This window comes from Mirounga leonina, unplaced genomic scaffold, assembly GCF_011800145.1.
Source record: "Mirounga leonina isolate KUSES-001 unplaced genomic scaffold, KU_Mleo_1.0 Mir_127, whole genome shotgun sequence".
In the NCBI taxonomy this organism is placed as follows: domain Eukaryota; kingdom Metazoa; phylum Chordata; class Mammalia; order Carnivora; family Phocidae; genus Mirounga; species Mirounga leonina.
Window position 1 is genome coordinate 65,444,870 of NW_023270316.1, and position 22,910 is coordinate 65,467,779.

Below are 22,910 nucleotides of genomic sequence, written 5' to 3' on the forward strand. Positions count from 1 at the left end.
GTAAAAAAGCAATAAGGTATGTGTATGTATCCTATTCTAATGGTACCTTTCACCAGTTTCAATTATTTGTAAGATCTTATCCCTGTTTACTAAAGCAGAGCAACTTTCAGAGTCACAAAGTGATCACTGGCAAAAATAATTAGAATCAGCTTTAATATTTTCCTTTACAGTGTTACTTAAACTGTTTTAAAACAAATTCTGTGTTTTGGGGGATAGCTTTTTTTGAAGTATTGGAAAGATTTTTGTACTTGCATTAATGCATATCTTTTTGTTTCGTGTTGTGTTTTTCTCTACCTTCCTTTATACACCAGGATCTTGGGGCTAGATATGCTTTTCCTTACACTACCATTTTTATTCAGTCCCTTGTTTCTTTATGGATGGTCATCAGGAAAGAGAAAGAGTTTTTTAAAAATACGTTTAGTAGTGGGGTGCCTTGGTGGCACAGTCATTTGAACATCTGACTTTTGGTTTCAGCTCAGGTCTAGATCTTGGGGTCCTGGGATTGAGCTCCACATCCGGCTTCGCACTCAGCACAGAGTCTGCTTGGGACTCTCTCTCCCTCTCCATCAACCCTTCCTCCCCGCACTTGAGCACTCACTCTTTAATAAATAAATCTTAAAAATCTTAGTAGTTTTTTATTTCTTAGATCCTGAGTATATGATATGCTCCGAGTGGTAGTAAGTTCAGTAAGTATTTAGTGCAAGAATGGGGAGCATAGTGGAAAAGTTAAATTTCTTATCTCAAGAAATTTATTGTCTAGTGGGGAGGACAGATTAGCAAAGAGCATTTCTAGCCAGTGTGATCATTAGATGAAGGTACATAGGTTATATAGTAAGCTAGATTGCACCATCTAATGTACAACCTAGCCTCATCAATAAGTATGGGCCTATGGTGGTGTGGGAAGCAGTAAGGAAGGCTTTTGAGAGGGCATTATGGCTAAAATGAGTCCTGAAGGTGAAACAAAATTGGCCATACATATAGCAGATTGAAGGGGATTCTAGGCAGAAGTAGTAATATAAGCAAATATATGAAGAAAGAAAATAGCATTGTGTGAGTATTGAATTACAGTTTTATATTGTTTGTTGTTGTATATATTATAAGTGCTCGATAATTATCTTAGAAGAATTAATTGATACCACTTGAATATTCTACATTTAAAATTTTTTTTTAAAGATTGTATTTATTTGAGAGAGAGAGAGCACAAGCAGGGTGGGGGCAGAGGGAGAAGGAGAAGCAGACTCCTGCCAAACAGGGAGCCCGACACGGGGCTAGACCCCAGGACCCTGGGATCATGACCTGAGCTGAAGGCAGACACTTAACCAACTAAGCCACCCAAGTACCTCTTGAGTATTCTACATTTATTTGTGGATTGTGTAGAACGTCTTAGGCCAGCTTTATGGAGGACATTGGGAGTCCAGGATGGTTCCAAGAAATATATTTATTAAAAAATTTTTAAGTTAATATACAAAAAGCAAATCTAAAAGATACAAAAGATACTTAGTGAAAAGTAAGTCTGCCTCCCATTCCTATCCCTCAGCCACCTAGCTCCCTGCTCCAGATACATTATTGCTAGATTATCCTTGCAGATATATTCAAACATCTATACATACACATTTATTTTGTGTGTGATTATACACGTATATGCACACATTCACATAATAATACAAATGGAAGCATGGGAGACATACTGTGTTGCTCCTTTCTTTTTTACTTAATATGTTTGGAAATTTTTCACATCATTTAAAACTTCCATTTTTAAAAAATTTAATTTGTTAACTAAAAAAATCAAATTATATAAACAGGTATATACATTGAAAAACTTTTTTCCCACCTTTGTCCATACCATTTTCCCTGCCACAGTAGGTAATCACTTTTTATCAAGATCTTGTGTTTCTTCCCTAGGTTTCTTGAGGCAGGTAAAAGCAAATAAGAACAGATTTCTCTCCCATTCTTATATGAAACTTAACATCATAGAGTGTCCTGTATTTTTTTTTATTTGATAATAAATTCCAGGGATCTTTCAATGTTAATAAATGGAGAACCCTCTCAATTCTTTTTATAGCTACCTCGTATTTCATTGTATGGATTTATGATAGTTTCCTTTAACCAATCTATTATTGAGTATTTGGATGATTCTAGGCTTTTGCTGTTAGAAACCAGTGCTTCAGTGAGTAGCTTTGTAGCTGCTCCATTTGGATGGATTTGTAGATCCATTTCATACATTTGCAGGTAATTCATCAGATAAATTTTTAGTAGTGGGGTTACTGAATCAGTAAATAAATGCTTTTTTGTAATTTTGATAGTTTTTGTTAAGTTGCCTTCCCTAAGGACTATACTCTTTAACACTCCCACCAGCATTGTAGACCTATTTCTTCATAGCTTAGTCCACAAAGTGGGTGAACAGCCTTTCTGTATTTTGGCAGTCTGATAGATGAGAAATGATGTATTGGAATATCTTAATTTGCATTGATTTTATTATGAGTGCTGTTGTGTATCTGCTTAAGGGTTCCTTGAATTTTGTTTCCTGTGTGATGTCTATTCTTGTCCTTTGTCCATTTTTTTTAAAACTTCCATTTTTAAAAAATTTAGCTATAGTAATATAGCTATATATTACTATATATAGTAAGGTAGCTATAAAAAGAATTGAGAGGGTTCTCCATTTATTAACATTGAAAGATCCCTGGAATTTATTATCAAATAAAAAAAAAATACAGGACACTTTGTTTCCTGTGTGATGTCTATTCTTGTCCTTTGTCCATTTTTTATTACAAAAAGACTAGCTAGTCTTTTTCTTCTCAATTTCCAGGGGCTCTTTATATATTAGGACATTGGCTCATTATTAAAGATAGAAGTTGCTAATATTATGTTCAGTTTGTCTTTGGGTTTTAATTATGAATGGCTTCCCCTCCCCCCATAGAAGTTTTTGTGTTGTTTTTTTATTTTAAGTGAAGTTCTCTTCGTGTTTCTATTGGGAAGTTTGATTTTCAAGTAACTTTATAGTATTATGAGGTCTGAGTTAGCCTGCTGTTAAGTTCTTAGAATGAATAAATTTAGCTTTGACATTTTAAGTGTTGGCCCTAGTTCTTATAACAGCTGTTTAATTAGCAAAATACAGGTATATCTGTGTCCCCATTTCCATTTAGATGGAATAGCAGATTCTTCTGTGCTTTTATATTTTTACTTGCTTTTACTTGATTTCTATCAAAACCAGTTTATTTGGATATATCCTTCCTTAATGATTGAGTCATTTAACAAATCTTTTAAATCTTAGTATCATGCACATACTATCATCAAGGGGTTGATAGGTTTATGAAAGAACTCATAGTCACATCAGTTTAAATATGATTTGATAAATGCTGTATTGGAGGTATGTTGGTATTTAAACCTTACTTACCAGGGGGACCTTATTTAAGATCAGTACAGTTTTAAGCTTTATGGCAGTTGTGGTATTTTGCTTTATATTATAAAATGTACTGGTAACTATGTTGGCTGGAGATTTTTATTAATATCTAGTATTTGTTGACTTATTATTTTATTACATAATGCTTATAATTTTTCCCCATCTAAGTTTTTTTATTGTTTTACATTTTGAAACATTTTTACTAGGTTAAAGACACTTCAAGTGAAGAAGTTAATCTGAGTCACATTGTACCCTATGAGCCAGTTTCAGAAGAAAAAGCAAAGGAATTACCTGAATGGAGTGAGAAAGTGGCTCAAAATATTTTGTCAGGTATTACAGTAATGTTAATCTTTTCCCTATAATGTGAAACCTTTGGAATCCATAAGAGAATACTTAGTATTTTGTATTTTGGTTTTAAATGATCATTTGATAAATACTTAAACAAAAACAGAAGGAACTAGTCTTTTAGAACATTACATATTATCATATAGGTATAAGTTCTTCATGCCTATTTTCTGTTTCACTCTTGGGAAAATTGATAGTGAAAAGCTTCAGGAATCCCCAAACTTTCAGGATAGCTCTCTGAACATAAATTATTTTCCTTTCCCCTTTGTAATTCCCCTTTAATCCTTTTCTTTTCTCCCCTTCTCCCCCTTCCTCTTCCTCTAAAAAAATGGTAAGATACTCTTCCCATCTTTGGAAGCAAAGTTGCACTCCTAAACACACTGCAATGGAGGAATGAAGAGACCTGAGGATTATAGCTTAGCTATTGGGATGGGATGTAGGCCCTACTATTTAATTCTGGTTAGAAAGGGCATCAGATCAGTTATTTTAAACCAGAATGATCATTACTGACATATGTCTTTCCACTTTCATTGGTTAACATTTTAGCTTTTCAACTATTATAGCTCTCAGATTTAGACTTTCTGTTTTGTTTTTAGAAAACATTGCCAGTCACTCTTTAGTAAGCCAAATTCATGACCCTATAAAGGGATCTTGACCAGTCATTTAAAAGACTGTCAGTACAGATTTCCATCACTGTACTAAAAACCCATTAAAACAATAAAGATGTCTAAAGCAGAGGAAACCTTCAACATGAAAAACCAACAAGCTAAAATAAGTGAAAATTAATTAACTAGGAACTAACATCATATTTTGCCCATGTCAGAGAGCTGCTAGAGATAAGAAAAGACAAAGCCAAATTTTTCAGTTATAATTTTAACAGTTAAAATTGAGCCTTGAAAAGGATTTTCAAAGACGTTCTAAAGAAAAATCACTCTTACTACCCTGCCCCATAACTTTACAGATTGCTAGACCGTTAGGTCAGCATTCAAAAAACTTGCCTAAATTCACACATATGTAGATAACTAATTTCAAAGGTTATTTTCTTAAGTTTTTTGAATTCATACTGCTCAAGATTGTTCTATTTACTATTGCTGTGAAATAAACCATCCCAAACTTACTGGTATAAAACAACAAACATTTATTTATACTTAGGAGTACTGTGGGCCAGGTATTCCAGAAGGTCACAACAGGGATGGCTTGTATCTGCTTCATGATGGCAGGACCTCAGCTAGGAAGACTCAGAGACTGACTAGTGACTCAGTAGCTGGGGGCTGGAATCATCTGAAGTCTCCTTCACTCACAAATCTGGTGTCTGGGTTGGAAGAGCTCAAAATCTAGGACTGCCAAATAGAGTGCCTAGACATGGTCTCCTTGTGTTTGACAGTTTAGCACCCTTAAGCTAGTCGGGCTTCTACATGGTGACTCAGGGTTCCAAGCATGGATAATATAGCAAACAGGCAGAAGCTACATACCCTTTCTAACATATTCTTGGAAATTTCCAGTATCACTCATTACAAGAAAATAACAAACCTCAGATTTAAGGGGATGTGACAGACCTACCCACATCTCAGTGGGAGGAATGTCAAGGTCATGTTGAAAGAACATGTGAAACAGGTGATACTGTTTGGCTACCTTTGGAAACTATTGTATGCCACTAAATCTTAGGCCTTTTAGGTACCACACAGATTCCACGTACTGGTTCTATTCAGAGAGGTAGAGCATCCTTAGAATCAGCTAATCCTGGGGACAGATCTCTTCAGAGGTTTCAGAAAAACTCTCAGCAGTGCATCATTTGAAAATGAGCAAAAACTACACTATGATAACTCTTAGGGGCCTGCTTTACTACTTGACTTTAGTAACTCTTTTCATCTTATCTCCTCAGTTCTAGCAATAGCCCTAATAGTTGGTTACATTAAAATTATTTAACTGCCAATCAGGGTACATATCTCTTTATGTGCTTTTTATTTTTTTTTATTTTTTATTTTCTAAAAGATTTTATTTATTTATTTGACAGAGAAAGACACAGCGAGAGAAGGAACGCAGGCAGGGAGAGTGGGAGAGGGAGAAGCAGGCCTCCCGCTGAGCAGGGAGTCGATGTGGGGCTCGATCCCAGGACCCTGGGATCATGACCTGAGCCGAAGGCAGACGCTCCATCTGAGCCATCCAGGCGCCCCCTTTACGTGCTTTTTAATAGGTAGAATGAAAACCAGCTAGCTCACCAAATACTTAAGGTACAAGTAACAAAGAAAGTGGCGGAAAATATCCAAGATTTACTCCAGGGAAAATGATCTGATCTGTCAAGAGACTGTTTCTACCTGACTCATGCAGGCTCTATACAAAGATAAGTAATCAGGGATCTAAATTGAGCTTATTCACTTTAACCTGTGATTGGTTCTTGTCCAGTGTCTGAAGATCAGTAAAGATCAGTAAAAGCTACAGTATTGTGCTTCATGGATATAAAAGGTGAAAAAACATGAAGTAACTGCTTAAAATTTGCCAGGGATGAATATTGGCTTGGGAAGGCTAGAATTACACTTTTAAGAAGGCAGCTGCCAAACATTTTAGATGGAGAGTTTAGTAAGCTAATTTGGGAAGAGATAGAGGATCTGTGACAATAGACTGATTAGAGTGCCCCCCATTGGGTTAGATTTGAGTGAGATCATTTTAAGTCATCTGGCAACTTCTCATTTATTCAGGAAACATTCATTGCCTGCTCTATCTCAGCATTAAATGGATGCATATAATACAAATATGGATAGAATAAATCTATATCTGGCACTAAACATGCCATTTAAAAGATCTTAATAGCTACCAATAAAATATTACATTTCCTGATCTTCTATTGTAATATCTTTATCTATTACACACTCTGTCATGTGATAGCTTCTTTATAATTTGCATCTAGTATTTCTCTTTATCAGTCCTATGACTTTTCATTTTTCTAATTTCCATTTATTCTAAGTCATCAATGGACTCTCTCCCTCTTGTTTGTTTCATTGCAGGAGTATAGTCTATTTAAACTTTCCTTTGTTTCCTTTGTTTCATTGTCATTTATGATTTCTCAGTCTTTCTTCAAGTTCAGCCTATTTACTTCTCAAATCTTTTCAACCTGTAAGTTAACTCTAAACCCCAAATGTATATTTTTAATAGAGGTCTTCAATCCCTTTATTGTTATGGGAACTTCTGGCTGGAAGGTATTTGTCTGGGTTTGAGACCTGGTCCTCCCCCACGGGTCAGACAGTGGGGTAGTGTTTGAGCTAGAGGTGGACATGTTGACTAAAACAGGAGGAGAAACACAACAGTTTTTCTTTTTTTTTCCCCCCACAAAATTTTTCTAATCAGTTACCACTTGGCACTTTATTTTTCATTGTTAGCGTTTTTACTTATTTATTTATTTTTGAAGACTATTTATTTATTTGACACAGAGAGAGAGACAGCGAGAGAGGGAACACAAGCAGGGGGAATAGGAGAGGGAGAAGCAGGCTTGTCGCTGAGCAGGGAGCCCGATTTGGGGCTCAATCCCAGGACCCTGGATCATGACCAGACGCCTAACAATTGAGCCACCCAGGCACCCCAGTTGTTAGCATTTTTAAATAAACAGGATTTTCACATGATCACTGGATGCCTAGTCATTCATAGACCAAGGTAATTACCTAAAAACCATGCCACAGACCTTTGGAGAATATACTAAGGTATTTTACTTGTCTAGCTTTAAAAGCTTGTTTTTTCAGGGTATAGCCAAAAAGGAAATATTTAAAATTATAAGCTCTCCAAAGCAGGGTAACACTTAATTCTTCCTCTTAAGGGAAACTATTCTACTTGGTATTTTTTCTTGCTTTTCCCATCTCCTTCCCACTTCTCCTTTCCTTATGTGTGCACAGGGCCTTTTCACTAGAGAAGTCTATGCTATCATGCTTCCTCTCTTGACAGTTTCATTTTTCATGCATGCTGTAAGAAGCATTGAGCAAAGCAAAGGGCTGGGAACTACTCTCATGAGAAATGGCTAAACCATCTAGGCTTTCTAGTTTTCTTCTTAGATCTTCTCGTGTATTTTTTGAGTATTCTTCTGTCTTTGTCATTCAGGTTTATGTTATAAACTAAAAGGTGCTGAGATCATGGGATTTGGGTTTGGGATTGAGGGAGGAACAGGACCCCCTGCCTTAGCCTTTTGTTTAAAGCAAGCAAGCAAGAGTTCTGCCTTGGTGTTTGAGATCTAGATTTATTGGTTTTCCAATTTGCATTATTTGTGTCTAAACCCCTCAGTACTTTACAAAGTAAAAGTGGTACCTGGACTAAGGCGAGAACAAGGATACCTGAGTCCTTAAGCCAAATACTGTATTATTGGCACCAAAACGCAAAATTAGTCCCTAATGATAGTAATATGTGGTAAGTAACATGTAGAAGATACCTACAAGTTGTAGTAGCAGCATAGGGTAATACAGAACTATGTTATTGAGTGATCTGTGACCTAAGTACTGAAAGATGAACTTACTTAGAAAAAGTGTATTCTAGGCAGAAAATTGTAATTGTAAAGTTGGCTTCAAAGTTTATGGTATGTTTGGGATCTGAACATTAAATTCCTTGGTTGTTTTCCTTTTGATTTATTAAAGGGTTTATAGGTATAATCAGCTCTAATATTGTGCACTTTTAAATTTTCCTGTAAAAAGGTGCTTCCTGGGTGAGCTGGGGTTTGGTCAAAGGTGCTGAATTTACCGGCAAAGCAATCCAGAAGGGTGCTTCTAAACTCCGTGAACGGATCCAACCAGAAGAAAAACCAGTGGAAGTTAGTCCAGCTGTGACCAGGGGACTTTATATAGCAAAGCAGGCTACAGGAGGAGCAGCGAAAGTCAGTCAATTCCTGGGTAAAGTAACTTTGGAGGACTTTACTTCTTTCAGTTAAATTAAAAAACGATCTCTCAATTCAGGTTAATCTAAATGTTCATTTAGATGGTTTAACCTTAAGAGTAAAGGATTAGGACAAAGCAGGATCACCTTGCTACTCATAGTGGGATCTATAGCAACATCAGCCTATCCAAGAGCCTTAGAAATATTTCAGGTACTTGGTACACATTACTGATTCAGAAACAAGATCCCTAGGTGATTGTTATTTGCATATTACTTTGAGAAACATTGGTTAAAGGGTTATTTTGATGTGTCAGGGGAGTGTCTGTGCGTTTGAAAAGGAATGGCTCTGAATGTATTTGCTATCCTTGAATATGACACATTCTTTTAAGGACAGCTCACTGCTTAGTAGTTGGGATCAAGTGGGAGGTATGTATTGTTTGAATTAAGCTGATCCAGTGATTCTGGTGTCAGCCTTCCCAAGTAATATGCTTCTAATTCCTTCTCCTTTGAGAATTACAGATCTAAAGTTTGGTATTTTAAGATGGCCAGATCACTCCTTAATGAATTATCATTAGATTTAGTAAGATTATCTTTTGGTATTCATTATTCTTTGAATCAGATTTTGGTTTGTTTACTTTTATATAGACTTAAATACTTTATTACTATTTCAGTGAAATATTTGTCAGTATGGAGAAAACATAGAAGTACACATAGCTGGACAACATGAAAGATGGACCTACAAGTCTTGCATTGCAGCAGTCTTGGTTTTCTTTTAAGCAAATTACCAAAAAGAACATTATATTTAAGAGGCAAGGTTTTAATCATTAGGTTCTGTAAACATATCTTTAAACCAGATAATAGCCTTTGTTTAAAAACTAGCCAGCCGTGGTTCTCATCCTTATATAGAAATGCTAAGTTATGCAATAAAACAACTTTAGATGCTCATGTAAGAATTTTGCTAAGTAAGAGTGGTAAAATCAAGGGAAGAATAAATTTTTTCTAAGTGTTTCCTTTTTTTATGGTTATATTAGTTGACGGAGTTTGCACTGTAGCAAATTGTGTTGGAAAGGAACTAGCTCCACACGTTAAGAAGCATGGAAGCAAACTTGTTCCAGAATCTCTTAGAAAAGACAGAAATGGGAAGTCTCCCTTGGATGGTGCTATGGTCGTAGCAGCAAGTAGTGTTCAAGGTAACAGACCCATAAATTTGACTAGGAAGGTCCATTTGTTTAGCTGTAGTTTTACTTACTTTTAAATATATTTGCAGGATTTTCAACTGTCTGGCAGGGATTGGAATGTGCAGCCAGATGTATTGTTAACAATGTTTCAGCAGAAACTGTACAAACTGTCAAATACAAGTAAGTTGAGTTTTATCATTTTAATGACTAAATCTCTTACAGCATTTGCAAAAATTCAGGACAGTTAAAATGATTGTGTCATTATTGAATACCTGATGAAACAAAATTTTTTTACTCTGTTTTTCTTAATAATATTTTAGGCAAATTAATAGAATTACTGTGACTTTGCCTTATATTACTAATGGTTATATTTGTTCATCATTAATGCAAAGAATAAGTTTAATGAAAAAAAAGCCTGTAGTTTCTGAATACCTTTTTTTTTTTTTTTTAAAGATTTTATTTATTTATTTATTTGAGAGAGAGAGAGAAACAGCACGAGAGGGGAGAGGGTCAGAGGGAGAAGCAGGCTCCCTGCTGAGCCGGGAGCCCGATGTGGGACTCGATCCCAGGACTCCGGGACCATGACCTGAGCCGAAGGCAGTCGCTTAACCAACTGAGCCACCCAGGCGCCCCTTCTGAATACCTTATTAACTGCATGTTCTTGATGGGTGATGTTTGCTGGTAGTTTTGATGGGAAAAACTTGAATTATAATTAATCTATTTTACCTTGTTAACATTAGCCCCTTCTGTATACAAAGAATGTTAAATATTGTCACATCTTATTTGACTCTACCATTGTTCATTCTTACTGGAATGGACAGATGGTATGTCATCTATTTCATATATTAAGAAGTGGGCAAACATAGAAATGAGTGATCTGCCCAAGCTAATCTGATAACTGTTAAAGGTGAGACTTAAAACAGGATCATCTGATTTTAGCTCTTTATTCTTTATAAGTCCTAGAGGAATCTAGGTCTAAAAATTAAATCTAGTAGAAGGACCCGAGTTTGAATTAGTTTAAAGCCTAATATTAAATTTTTATTTAGAAACCAAAAAGTAGGGCACCTGGGTGGCTCAGATGGTTAAGCGTCTGCCTTCGGCTCAGGTCATGATCCCAGGGTCCTGGGATCGAGCCCCCGCATCGGGCTTCCTGCTCAGTGGGGAGCCTGCTTCTCCCTCTGCCTCTGCCTCTCTCTCTCTCTCTGACTCTCATGAATAAATAAATAAAACATTAAAAAAAAAATAGAAACCAAAAAGTAATACTAATGGTATTCTCAACTCTCAGTTGTTTGTATTAATTATCTACTCACAACATTTGAGTTCATACTTATGTATCAGACATTGTGTTCAGTGCTTTTCAATATATACATTTAATCTTTAACAGTATTTCTTTTTTTTATTTTTTTTTATTTTTTAAAGATTTTATTTATTTATTTGACAGAGAGATACACAGTGAGAGAGGGAACACAAGCAGGGGGAGTGGGAGAGGGAGAAGCAGGCTTCCCGCCGAGCAGGGAGCCCAATGTGGGACTCGATCCCAGGACCTTGGGATCATGACCTGAGCCGAAGGCAGACGCTTAACGACTGAGCCACCCAGGCGCCCCCAGTATTTCTTTTTTTGAGGGGGGGAGAGAGAGAGAGAATCTTCAGCAGGCTTCATGCCCAGCACAGAGCCCAATGTGGGGCTCCATCTCACAACCCTGAGATCATGACCCCAGCCAAAATCAAGAGTCAGATGCTTAACCGACTGAGCCACCCACTTTGGGGGATCACTCGTAATTAGAAAAATAGTTTTTTCTTTTGTTGCAGGAGCCCAAGAAAGTCAGAAGTGCCTTTTAGGCCAAAAGTGAATTATTTTTAGATTATCAGTATCATTTGTTAGCAGAAATCTTTTAACACTATTATCTCCATTTTACAAATGAGGAAGCCAAAGCATAGAGCTGTTAAATACCTTGTTGAAGATTATAGCCCTAGTAAGTGGTAGAGCTGGGATGTAAGTCAGGTCTTTTTGTGTCATGCGGTGTGAAAGAACAGTACTGGACCAACCCTGTCCTTGATGAGACATCTGTGCAAGTTTAGTATCTAGAGTTAGAAACCACTATCTATTATGCATTTACATTCCCTGCCACTATAGTAAATTACCTGTGGCTTGGGAAAAACTAATTAATTTCCAGTCTGAGTTGATTTGATCTCCATCTGGGGTATGCATACCTTTTGAGTCAAAGCAACATAACATCTTGGGAGTGTCAATTTTGACCAAAAGATTTGGCAAAGAAAATACAGAATAGATCTGAAATTCTTTTGGTGGAAATATAAAAACCAAGTCTTCCAGCTTACTACCTCTTGGTACTTAAAGCCTTGATCTCTAATACTCTTTGGTTTATGGGTGTGAGGTTACTTTGGTGGATCAGTCGTAATTAGAAAAATAGTTTTTTCTTTTGATGCAGGAGCCCAAAAAAGTCAGAAGTGCCTTTTAGGCCAAAAGTGAATTATTTTTATATTACCAGTATCATTTGTTAGCAGAAATAAGTAGACAGTCATGTTAGAAAGTAGTAAATGCTTCCAGTGGCTTTGCCCATTTCCTACTTTAGTGAAAAAAAAAATGCTTATCTAAGTACAATTAAGTAGAGCTTTATTAAAGGTTTGGGATTAACATAACTAGCAAGGTTTTGGTGTAGATTAGTGAGGAGATCTTAATATGATGAAAAGGACATTTTAATAGCGGTTCTGAGCTAATTTATTTTAATTATGGTATGTATTGCTGTGCTCTTTATCCTTTACTCCAAAGATTCATGGAGTGAAAAAACAGGTGAGAATTTAGTTAAGTAGGTTTGTATTTCTAACTATAAAATAGCTGCTTTGGTCTCAGCAGTAATTTAATTAGAACCTTGGAAAATTGTGAGTGGCAGTGGGGATGTTAAAGGGTTTTGTAATAACTGTTTCCTCACTTATGAATAGTCTGGCCCAGAAGTAGAAATTGTCTTTTAAAAGAAGAAACTGTAAGTATTAAACCAGTAATAACTTAATGATATTGTCACTGAAGAAATGGAAGAGCTAGTTATTTCATTTTAGTTCTCATTTATTTACATAAATTTACATTTATGAATGTAAATGTAATAAATTGATATTTTTATAGTTATGAAATTACATTTGTTTACACTTCAAAAAAGTATTTGATAGGGTAAGCATTTGCGTTTTTCTCTTCAAATCCAACTGATGATAGTATAATAAAATCTATATTCTTATTGCCTATGATAAGTTATTTTCCCAAGTTGTTTTGAATCTGCCTAATTATATGTATTATGCCTAGGAGAAAAACAAATGTGTTATATATACTTCCTTATCTGATTTCTGGTGTTACAAGCCAATACAGAAGATTATCTTTTCATTTAGGCATATTTAAAAGCAGATTGTGTTAGAGAAATACAGTGTTTATACCTTTCATGGTTTTGATTATGATTCCAGATTATGTTCCTTGATTATTAATGGTTTATCTAAAGATCTGTATAATTCTTAAAATATTTAGGTAAATGTGTAGGAACTATTCATTAAGACTGTTTTTGTCAGTTACGTTAATGCTTTTGTCTTATTTTAAGTTTAGGAACATGAGACCTACAGGAACAATAAAAATCAATAACTTCAAATCTGCTATATTTAATTGCAGTATTGCAATAATTCATCACTTATCTACATAGTTTCAATTTCACCTTTAAGCTTCTTTTTTTTTCCCATTTGAAATTGTTTAGAGGATGGGGTGCCTGGCTGACTCAGTCAGAAGAGGGTGTGACTCTTGATCTTGTGGTCCTATATTTGAGCCCCACACTGGGTATAGAGATTACTAAAAAAAAAATAAACTAAAAAAAATAATAATAAATTGCTTAGAGGAAAATCCTATAAATTTAGTAAGTTAGATCCATTTTTGTTTTCCCCTCATTAAAATTTTATCTTGTTCTAAGATACAGTGTGTTCTACATTTTTCTGAAGAATAAACTTAGTAAAATTGTTTTTCTATAAGGAATTTACCTTTTTAAGGTACAGTATTTTATTGGTTTGTTTAGTGAATTTTAATTAAAATTCCCCCTTAAATTTGCACCAGGTGAAGGGGCAAATTCAAATTCATTGAAGGTAATTCTTTTGGCAGATGTCATATTACCCAAAACCAGTTCTATATAGCATCTGTTCAGGAGCTATATAAGATCAGTCTTCTCTTTTCCATATGGTAACTATACAAGTATTTAAGCATTATCATCATGTCTTCATGTACTTTTTCTTGTCTTCTAAATACTCCCAGTTCCTTTAACAATTTCATACATAGTATGGTTTCCAGATCCTTTACACAGACCTGGAAAAGAAAAGCCCTAAGAGAAACCTGCTCAACCAAGACTTAGGCTCACTCTTCCAGTGCTGAAACTGCTACCGCCCCTTCCTCTCATTTAACCTTAGCCATTGCCACCTGATGATAGTATTTGTGGGGGCTTGATTGACAGAAGCTTCCATGTCTTCTGCAAAATCAGCAAATGCGGCGCCTGGGTGGCTCAGATGGTTAAGCATCTGCCTTCGGCTCAGGTCATGATCCCAGGGTCCTGGGATCGAGTCCCACATCGGGCTCCCAGCTCAGCGGGGAGCCTGCTTCTCCCTCTGACCCTCTCCCCTCTCATGCTGTTTCCCTCTCGCTCGCTCTCTAAAAAATAAATAAAATCTTAAAAAAAAAAAAAAAAATCAGCAAATGCTATGGAATGCCGAGGGGTTGCAAAGCAACAGGGACTGGCAGACGGCAGTTAAGAAGTTTTGATGTCTGGTAACTGGTGAGAAAGCCCCAGTCAAGAGTGGTATAGGGGTGCCTGGGTTGCTCAATTGGTTAAGCGTCTGACCCTTGATTTTGGCTCAGGTCATGATCTTGGGGTCCTGGAATTGAGCCCTGTGTCTGGCTCTGCACTCAGGAGTCTGCTTCAGTATTCTCTCGCTCCCTTTCTGTCTGCCCCTTCCCCGAATCACATGTGCTTTCTCTTTCTCAAATAAATAATAAATCTTTTTTAAAAAGAGTGGTATAGATGTACGGTTTGACAAATTGTAGGTTCTGTCATCTTCTGGTTCTAATTATTAACATTAGGCACAGGACAGAATGGAATCCTCATTCAGGAACATAATAAGATTCACACTTCTAGCACTGAGATTGGGAAAAAAAAACACACAAGCATGAACAAGCTAGTAGGATCACAGTCCACTGTTCCAGGCCAGACTAATGGTGATAGAGGACTTGTGAATTCGAAGAACAGATCCAGTATTAGTATAAAATGTCCAGATACAGGCCACAAAGCACCTAGGAAACTTCAGTGTGTCCTGGAGAAAATTGTAAAATGTTGCCTTTTTTTTGTTTAAGTTTATGCTTGCTAAGCAAGAAAAAACCTGGTGCTTTTAAAAGGGTAAAGAGAAAAAGCAGTGAGATAATTTTTAGTATCTTTGTGTAAGCCTTTTACTTGTATTTTCTTATAGAAATGGTATTAAACACATATTGGTAATTGTCAATAATAACTACTTTTGTATAGTGCTTTTATAATTTCCCAAACACTTTGCTATACATTTGATGCTATAGAAACTGTGTGGTGGATAGGGCAGGAATTAATCATTTTATTCATTCAACAAATATTAAATGTTAGGCAGTGTTCTCAGTGCATAGGATACATTAATGAACATGGCAGAGTCCTTTTTCTGATAGGGTTTATATTCTAGCAAGACAATAAGCAAAGCAAAAACAATGGGAGTTAATAAGTTCTATAGCATGTAGCAGGTGGTAAGTTATAGAATAAGAAAGAGCAGCTTATGGATGGATTGATGGGCAGTGGGGTGGAGCATGTGGAGTAAGGCAGTTGAAATAGGTGAGATAGTGAGAAGATAATAATTAGCTGATATGAAGAAGGTGAGGCAGTGAGACATGTGAATACCTGGGGTGAGAATAGTTTAGGTGGATACCAGCCAGTACAAAGGTCTTAAGGTGGCACATGTGTGTTTGATGGGTTCAAAGAACGTAAGAAGGCCAGTGAGTCTGCAGCAGAGTGGAGTGAGGGAGAAAGTGTTGTAGAATCTTTCTTAAAGACAATCTCCGATTCTGATACTTCAAAAGGCCTAGCCTGGGTGGCTTAGTCGGTTAAGCATCTGACTCTTGATTTTGGCTCAGGTAATGATTTCACTCAGGGTCGTGAGATCAAGCCCCCTCTTGGGCTCTGCCCTGGGCATGGAGCCTGCTTAAGATTCTCTCTCTCCCTCTCCTTCTGCTCCTCACCTCTCTCATCCCACCCCCGTTCTCTCCTTAAAAAAAAGTAAAACAAAAGACCTAACCAAAGTCTAGTTAAGGTAGAACTCGAAACTCTAGTGACTATAGATTCTTTGTGTCCTATAGTTGCTTCATTGAAAATTTTCTATTTCCAGAAGGGGTGGGTTAAAAAAGGAAATAATGACTGATGAACAATCTTTATTATAATTTACATTTTATTCTTCAACATAAACAGTCTTTATTACATTAATCTCAGCTAGCCTGAGTTTATTTTCACAGTCTTTGCTAAAGGAGAAATACAGCCTTGGCAGAGTTTGATTTTATTCTTTACTGTGTTTTAAGTTATTAATTAAATTAAAACATAACCTTTTATTTTGCTTTCAGGAATAACATACTAAACATGGGACTTATTTAATACTAAATCAGAAGATCTTAATTTGTATTTATAATTTCATTACACTTTTTTCTAATCTTTTAAAGATATGGGCATACTGCAGGAGAAGCTACACATGATGCAGTAGATTCTGCCATCAATGTTGGTGTAACTGCCTATAATATTGACAACATTGGTATCAAAGCAATGGTGAAGAAAACTGCAAAAGAAACAGGACAAACACTCCTTGAAGACTATAAAATAATTGATAAGGGGAGAAATCAAGAAGGAAGAGCAAATGTAAACATGAAAAGGGAGAAGGGTGAGCAGACAAAGGAACTGGAGAAGAGTGAGGCAAAGAAGAAAGAGAAATGATGGAAATGCTGTGAATCACCTATACCAAAGCCTTACAAGGTGGATGTATTTTTGTTAAATAGGCAAATGTGGAATTCCCCACAGATTAACCAGTGTTTTAAAAATGCATTCATTCCTATGAAGTGACTGTTTCATAAGCTTTATGGCATGTATTCTGCTTACAAGGAAAAGAATCAGTATTCTTGCATCTGGCCTTTCAAAATATAGGGTTATATTCTCAAGTTTATTTTTTCTAAATGTGGCTAAAATATTTTTGCAGTTAAAATAAGACTAATAATACATGTGCTATAAACTTCATCAAACCTAATGTTAAACTATTTTTGTATTTACTGTCTTTCAGAAAGCAAGGTAGGAAATTATATATTTACATAAAATTTGGCATTTAGTAACCTTAGCTCTAGTTGTATTTGGAAGAATGACTTAAAATATTGTCTGCTGGCTTTGCACTAATTGTGGATTTTTTTTTTCTAGGTGCTTTTCAGAATTTCAGTGTGTAAGCTAAAAACAACTGTAATCCTAAACTAATAGAATTCTCAGATAACATTTAAAAGACTTTTTCAATACAGGGAATAAGCTAATCATGAACAGTAAGATGAGGTTCTCTAAAATTATTTGGTAGCTTATCTCTTTGTTAGGAAGGGGGATGGTCTTTCTGATTTAGAATGAATACAAAGAGATTTTTAAGTCTTCTGGATCTAGACTGGTATTGATCTACTAGGAGCCTAGGAAATTTTGGTGTATGATTGATATTGTGTTAAAATTTGAAGTGATTATCATCATCTTAATTGGACAAAAAAGTACTTTAAGAAATCATTTTACCATATCTACTTCTTTAAGTTATTCCAGGAGGCTAAATTTTTGTAAAAAAAAAAACCCAGAATTTTTTGGTTGGTAAATATATTTTTATTTTGGGATTTAGTCATTGGAATTGTATATGTTAAAGCCAATAAATTATTAGAAAGAAAAGCTTCTATTTATAATCATGGTAAAGAATGTGAAGGCTTTAGGCTTAATCCATGGTGGGTGAGGTATAACAGTTTCCACTCTGGCAGAAGATAGGATATTCACAGACCTATAAGGTACAAATACATAAGTAAATACTTAATGGCATTTTATTTTTATTTACTGATTATAAATGATATTCTGAACCTTTAATGGCTACTTCGTTTAATTAGACTTTATTTGAAACTGTCTTAAAAATACCCTTTATGAATAAACTATTTCTTAATTACTTGGCCTCAAATGTATACACAGGATTGTATTTTGGGAACACCTAGAATTAATGGATCCTTTCTCTAAGGCTAAGGATAATGTGGAGATAAAATTGAATTGGGGGTGCCTGGGTGGCTCAGTTGGTTAAGCGACTGCCTTCAGCTCAGGTCATGATCCTGGAGTCCTGGGATCGAGTCCCGCATCGGGCTCCCTGCTCAGCAGGGAGTCTGCTTCTCCCTCTGACCCTCCTCCCTCTCATGCTCTCTGTCTCTCATTCTCTCTCTCGCAAATAAATAAAATCTTAAAAAAAAAAAAAATTAAAAAAAAAATTTTTTTTTAATAGCTAGTAAATAAATAGCTTCTAGTTAATCTCTGTCTTAAGTTTGAGAAGTGGAATGGCAGGTAATGGACCCTAAAGTTTACAAAGTTAACTTAGAGCAGAGGTCCGCAAAATTGGATTTGTCAAAATTGGATTTGTATTTAGTTGTCCATTTCACTTCATTCTGCTCTGCTCACTTGGTTATGGGTTGCTTTTTTAGATTAATAGTTAGACACAATCTTTATAAGTATAGCTTCTGTATTATAGTGTTCCAGGGAAACAGAACCATTAGGGGAGATAAATATACATGTGCGCATATGTGTGTGTATAAAGAGATTTATTACAAGGAATTGACTCGCGAAATTATGGCAAGCCCCCATAATTCCCAAGATAGCCATTCAGTGAGCTGGAGACCCAGGAGAGCTGATGTGTTACTGTTTTAGTCCATTCTGAGGGTCTGAGAACCAGGTGAGCAGATGGTGTAAGTTCCAGTCTGAAAACCTGCAAGCTCCAGACCCAAGAAGAGCCCATTTCAGTCTGAGAATAAAGGCCAGAAAAGACCAATATACCAACTAAAACAGGTAGGAGGAGTTCCATCTTACACTTTTTATGTACTCAGATCTTCAGTCGATTGGATGAGGTCCACTGCCTTTGGGAGGGCAATCAGCTTTACTGGGTACACTGATTAAAATGTTAGTATCATCCAGAAACACCTCACAGACACATCCAAAATAATACTTGGCCAAGGGTGTGTACACCTTGTAGCCCAAACTAAAAAAATTAACCATCACAGCTGCTTGGTCCAGTTTTCATTGTATAGAAGCCTTTTACCAAGCTCTGCTTGGCTCTTTGATACTCAATAGATAGAGTGTATAAAGCAGTTCTCAATATTTACTGCTACCAGGGTTTTGCCTCATTTTGCCTCTACGGACTGTCCCTCCATCATGCTGTATGGGATAGTTTCCCGGGAGCACCTCCAGGCACCAGCTGTCTAGAAATAATGATAGCTAATGTTTATGTAGTGCTCACTGTGAAGCATTAGTGTTCTGAGTGCTCTTATGTAGATTAATTCATTTTAACCTCATAACATTCTATGATTTACATACTATTATAAGCTTCATTTTACAGAATAGGAAACAGATACAGAGAGGTTAAAGAGAGGTTATTGTTCCCTTGGATCTTTCCTAACATCGAAGAGAACAGTATGAAAGAAGTCCTATACTAGCCTCAAAAAAGGAGGGACCCACACAGTAGAGTGATTGTTAGGCCAGACATTTTTCTTAAACAGAGGTAAAGAAGGATATATGGCGTTTATAGATAATCCTGTACTTCCAGCTGCTTAATGCTAGTTTTGTTTTATTACCATTCCACTGGCTTGATAGTTGGTAGAAAATTGCCGAAGGTCTTAGCAAATAGGTCATCAGTCCTAGATTTTGGTGATAGTGTGAGCTTTTGTCTTTTTCTCCGTATTCACAGGTATTTGAGGGCAAGCAAAGAAAAGCGAAGCTTAGGGCTTGTTAGCCAGAAATCATTTTATATTTCACTTTTTAGGTAAGCCTGAATAAAGCTCTGCTCAAACAGAAACTAGTTCTCTGAACTATTCTGGCCAAACTCAAGTTTAAGCAAACTTCCTAAAGGATTTTGCCATTTTGTACTTAGTTTAGCAATAGAAGTACTTAAAACATTGTGTTGTTTCTGAATAGCTTTTCTTCAGATTTTTTTTCTATTCATCTTTAAAGATAAGATGAATTAAAAAAAAAATCTTTAAGAACATAGATTAGGTGGGGGGGAAAAGGCACCAAATAATATCTTCAGATGTATTCTATGCAAAAAGTTGTCACATGTGAAGAAATAGTTTGATCACCCTGGAAGCTATTCATTGGAGGAAACCGTGACTAATGGCAAGTGTCCTCTACACAGGTACACACACACACACAATCCATTTTGTCCAGATTTGGAAGCCAGCTGAGGAGCAAATTGCTAGAGTGTTCTGTCAAGGAAGCAAGATCTCTGTGATACAGGATAGGGTCCAAGGGGAGGAGGAGGAGACCTAAATTTCATCTGGTCCCAGGAATTCAGCTAGATAGTTATCAAACCATTCTGAACACCTACAAACTTAACAGGAGGTTGAAGAAAAGAACAGCAATTCTATAAACAAAAAAGCGACCATTTTCTGGAAGGATGTGCAGAGAAATTAATCCCAGGCGATACTTGGAACGACGGAGGGAGAGAGCCTCCGTCAGCTGGCTACTAGAAAGTGATAGAGCAGCAGAGCACAAAATTGGAAACTTTAGAAATCTCCACTGAGGGACATCGCTCCAATGGCTAGCAGGAGGTGGAATCCTTGGGGGGACAGTGTGGTCTCAGGACCCTCGGGGTCACAGAAAGACCAGGGGTGCGTGAGTGTGGCAGAGCTCCCAGGTATTGGAGTGGGGAAGCCAGCTGGAAAGACAGAGCCGAGGAGTGGGCTCTCAGCTCGGGGTTGCCATAAACGGTGATCTGCAGCACAGCCGGGCCACTACTCTTCGAGCAGGGAACCAACAAGCGGCAAATCCAGGGAGACTGCCTTTCCTCCCCTGGGAAGAGTGGCGTGGGAACGTACCACAGGAATCTGCTGGGTTTGGAGACCAAATGGGGTTGTGTGCCAGAGAGAGAAACGCTTGGCCAGAGGCCGGGTGAGCACGGAGTGTGGCCGGAGACCCAGGAGACAGGAGTAATTGCTTTTCTCTGAGGGCTCACCGAGGAGTGGGGCCCTGAGCTCTTGGCTCCTCAGGGGCGGAGATTGGGAGTCTGCCATTTTCACTCTCGTCCTCCCAAGCTGTACGGAAAGCTTTCAGGGAACAAAAGCTACCCAGAGCAAACCTGAGCCTATTATCTAGCCTGGCTCCTGGCAAGGGCGGGGCACTTCTGCCTCAGGCAAAGACCTTTGAGAACCACTGAAACAGGCCCCTCCCCCAGAAGACCAGCAAAAACAGCCAGCCAAGACCAAGTTTACCCATCAATGAGAATCACAGAACTCCAGCACTAGGGGAATACAGCACATAGAATTCATGGCTTTTTCCCAATGATTCGTTAGTCTTTCAGTTAATTTTATAAATTTTATTTTTTACTTTTTCTATTTTTTTAGTTGAATTTTTCTTCTTTCCTTTTTCAACCAACTTCTTATCAATTCCTTTTTTAAAATCTTTTTTAGTTTTTCATTTTTATAATCATATTCTACCTCTTCATTGTATTTAACCTTATTTTGTGTATATATATATGTAAGTTTATCTTTCTTTAAAACTTTGGGATACAGTTTCTTCTAACAGACCAAGATATACCCTAAATCTAGTGTATGACGTTGTCCTAGTCTCCCACCTGATCACATTCTTTTTTAAAATATTTTTTTCATTTTTTTCAACCAACTTCTTATCAATTCCTTTTTTTAAATCTTTTTTAATTTTCATCTTTACAGTCATATTCCATCCCTTCATTGTATTTGCCCTTATTTTTATATATACATGTTTTTCTTTCTTTAAAATTTTGGGAGGAATTTCTTCTAACAGACCAAAATACACCCCAAATTTACTGTGTGGCTCTGTTAGTTCCACCAGCCTCATTGTATTCTTTTTTTTTTTTTTTTTTTTTAACCCTTTTCTTTTCCCCCTGGTTTCAGCTCTCTTCTGATTTGTTTACTATATATTTTTCTGGGGTCATTGTTACCTTCTTAGCATTTTTCTTAGCATTTTGTTCTCTCATTCATCTATTCTCCTCTGGACAAAATGACAAGACAGAAAAACTCACCTCCAAAAAAGCAAGAGGCAGTACAGGGACCTAATCAATACAGACATTAGTGAGGTGTCGGAACTAGAGTTCAGAGTGACAATTATAAAGATACTACCAGGGCTTGAAAAAAGCATAGAAGATACTAGAGAATCCCTTTCTGGGGAAATAAAAGAAATCTAACCAAGTCAAAATAAAAAGGCTATTAATGAGGTGCAATAAAATATGGAGGCTCTAACTGCTAGGATAAATGAGGCAGATGAGAGAATTAGTGATATGGAAGACCAAATGATGGAGAATAAAGAAGCTGAGAAAAAGATAAACTGGGTCACGAGGGGAGAATTCAAGAGATAGGTGATACCATAAAGCAAAACATTAGAATAATTGGGATCCCAGAAGAAGAAAAAAGAGAGAGGGGCAGAAGGTATATCGGAGCAAATTATAGCAGAGAACTTCTCTAATTTGGAAATTAAGGAAACAGGCATCAAAATCCAGGAGGCCCAGAGAACCCCCCCAAAATAAAAAATAGATCAACACCCCAACATCTAATAGTAAAACTCAACAAGTCTCAGAGACAATGAGAAAATCCAGAAAGCAGCTCGGGACAAGAGGTCTGTAACCTACAATGGTAGAAACTACATTGGCAGCAGACCTATCCACAGAAACCTGGCAGGCCAGAAAGGATTGGCATGACATATTCAGAGCACTAAACGAGAAAACTATGCAGCCAAGAATACTATATCCAGCTAGACAGTCATTGAAAGTAGAAGGAGAGAGAAAAAGCTTCCAGGACAAACAAAAACTAAAAAAATTTGCAAACACCAAACTAG

The 22,910-nt window shown here is 36.7% G+C and overlaps 1 protein-coding gene across 6 annotated transcripts in view; it reads left to right on the forward strand.

The window, feature by feature from the left end:
* Window positions 1-18,023, forward strand: part of SPART (spartin) — a 30,312-nt gene extending 12,289 nt beyond the window's left edge. For 5 of the 6 annotated variants that reach the window (XM_035003544.1, XM_035003541.1, XM_035003542.1 and 2 more), the window contains 5 exons: window positions 3,607-3,730; window positions 8,413-8,607; window positions 9,622-9,780; window positions 9,858-9,948; window positions 16,520-18,022. In XM_035003544.1, the coding sequence (XP_034859435.1) occupies window positions 3,607-3,730; window positions 8,413-8,607; window positions 9,622-9,780; window positions 9,858-9,948; window positions 16,520-16,787 (837 nt within the window). In that variant the 3' untranslated portion in view covers window positions 16,788-18,022. Of the gene's footprint in view, window positions 1-3,606; window positions 3,731-8,412; window positions 8,608-9,621; window positions 9,781-9,857; window positions 9,949-16,519 lie in introns of all 6 variants that reach the window. The other variant, XM_035003545.1, reaches the window with a different exon arrangement.
* Window positions 18,024-22,910: the final 4,887 nt, after the last annotated feature.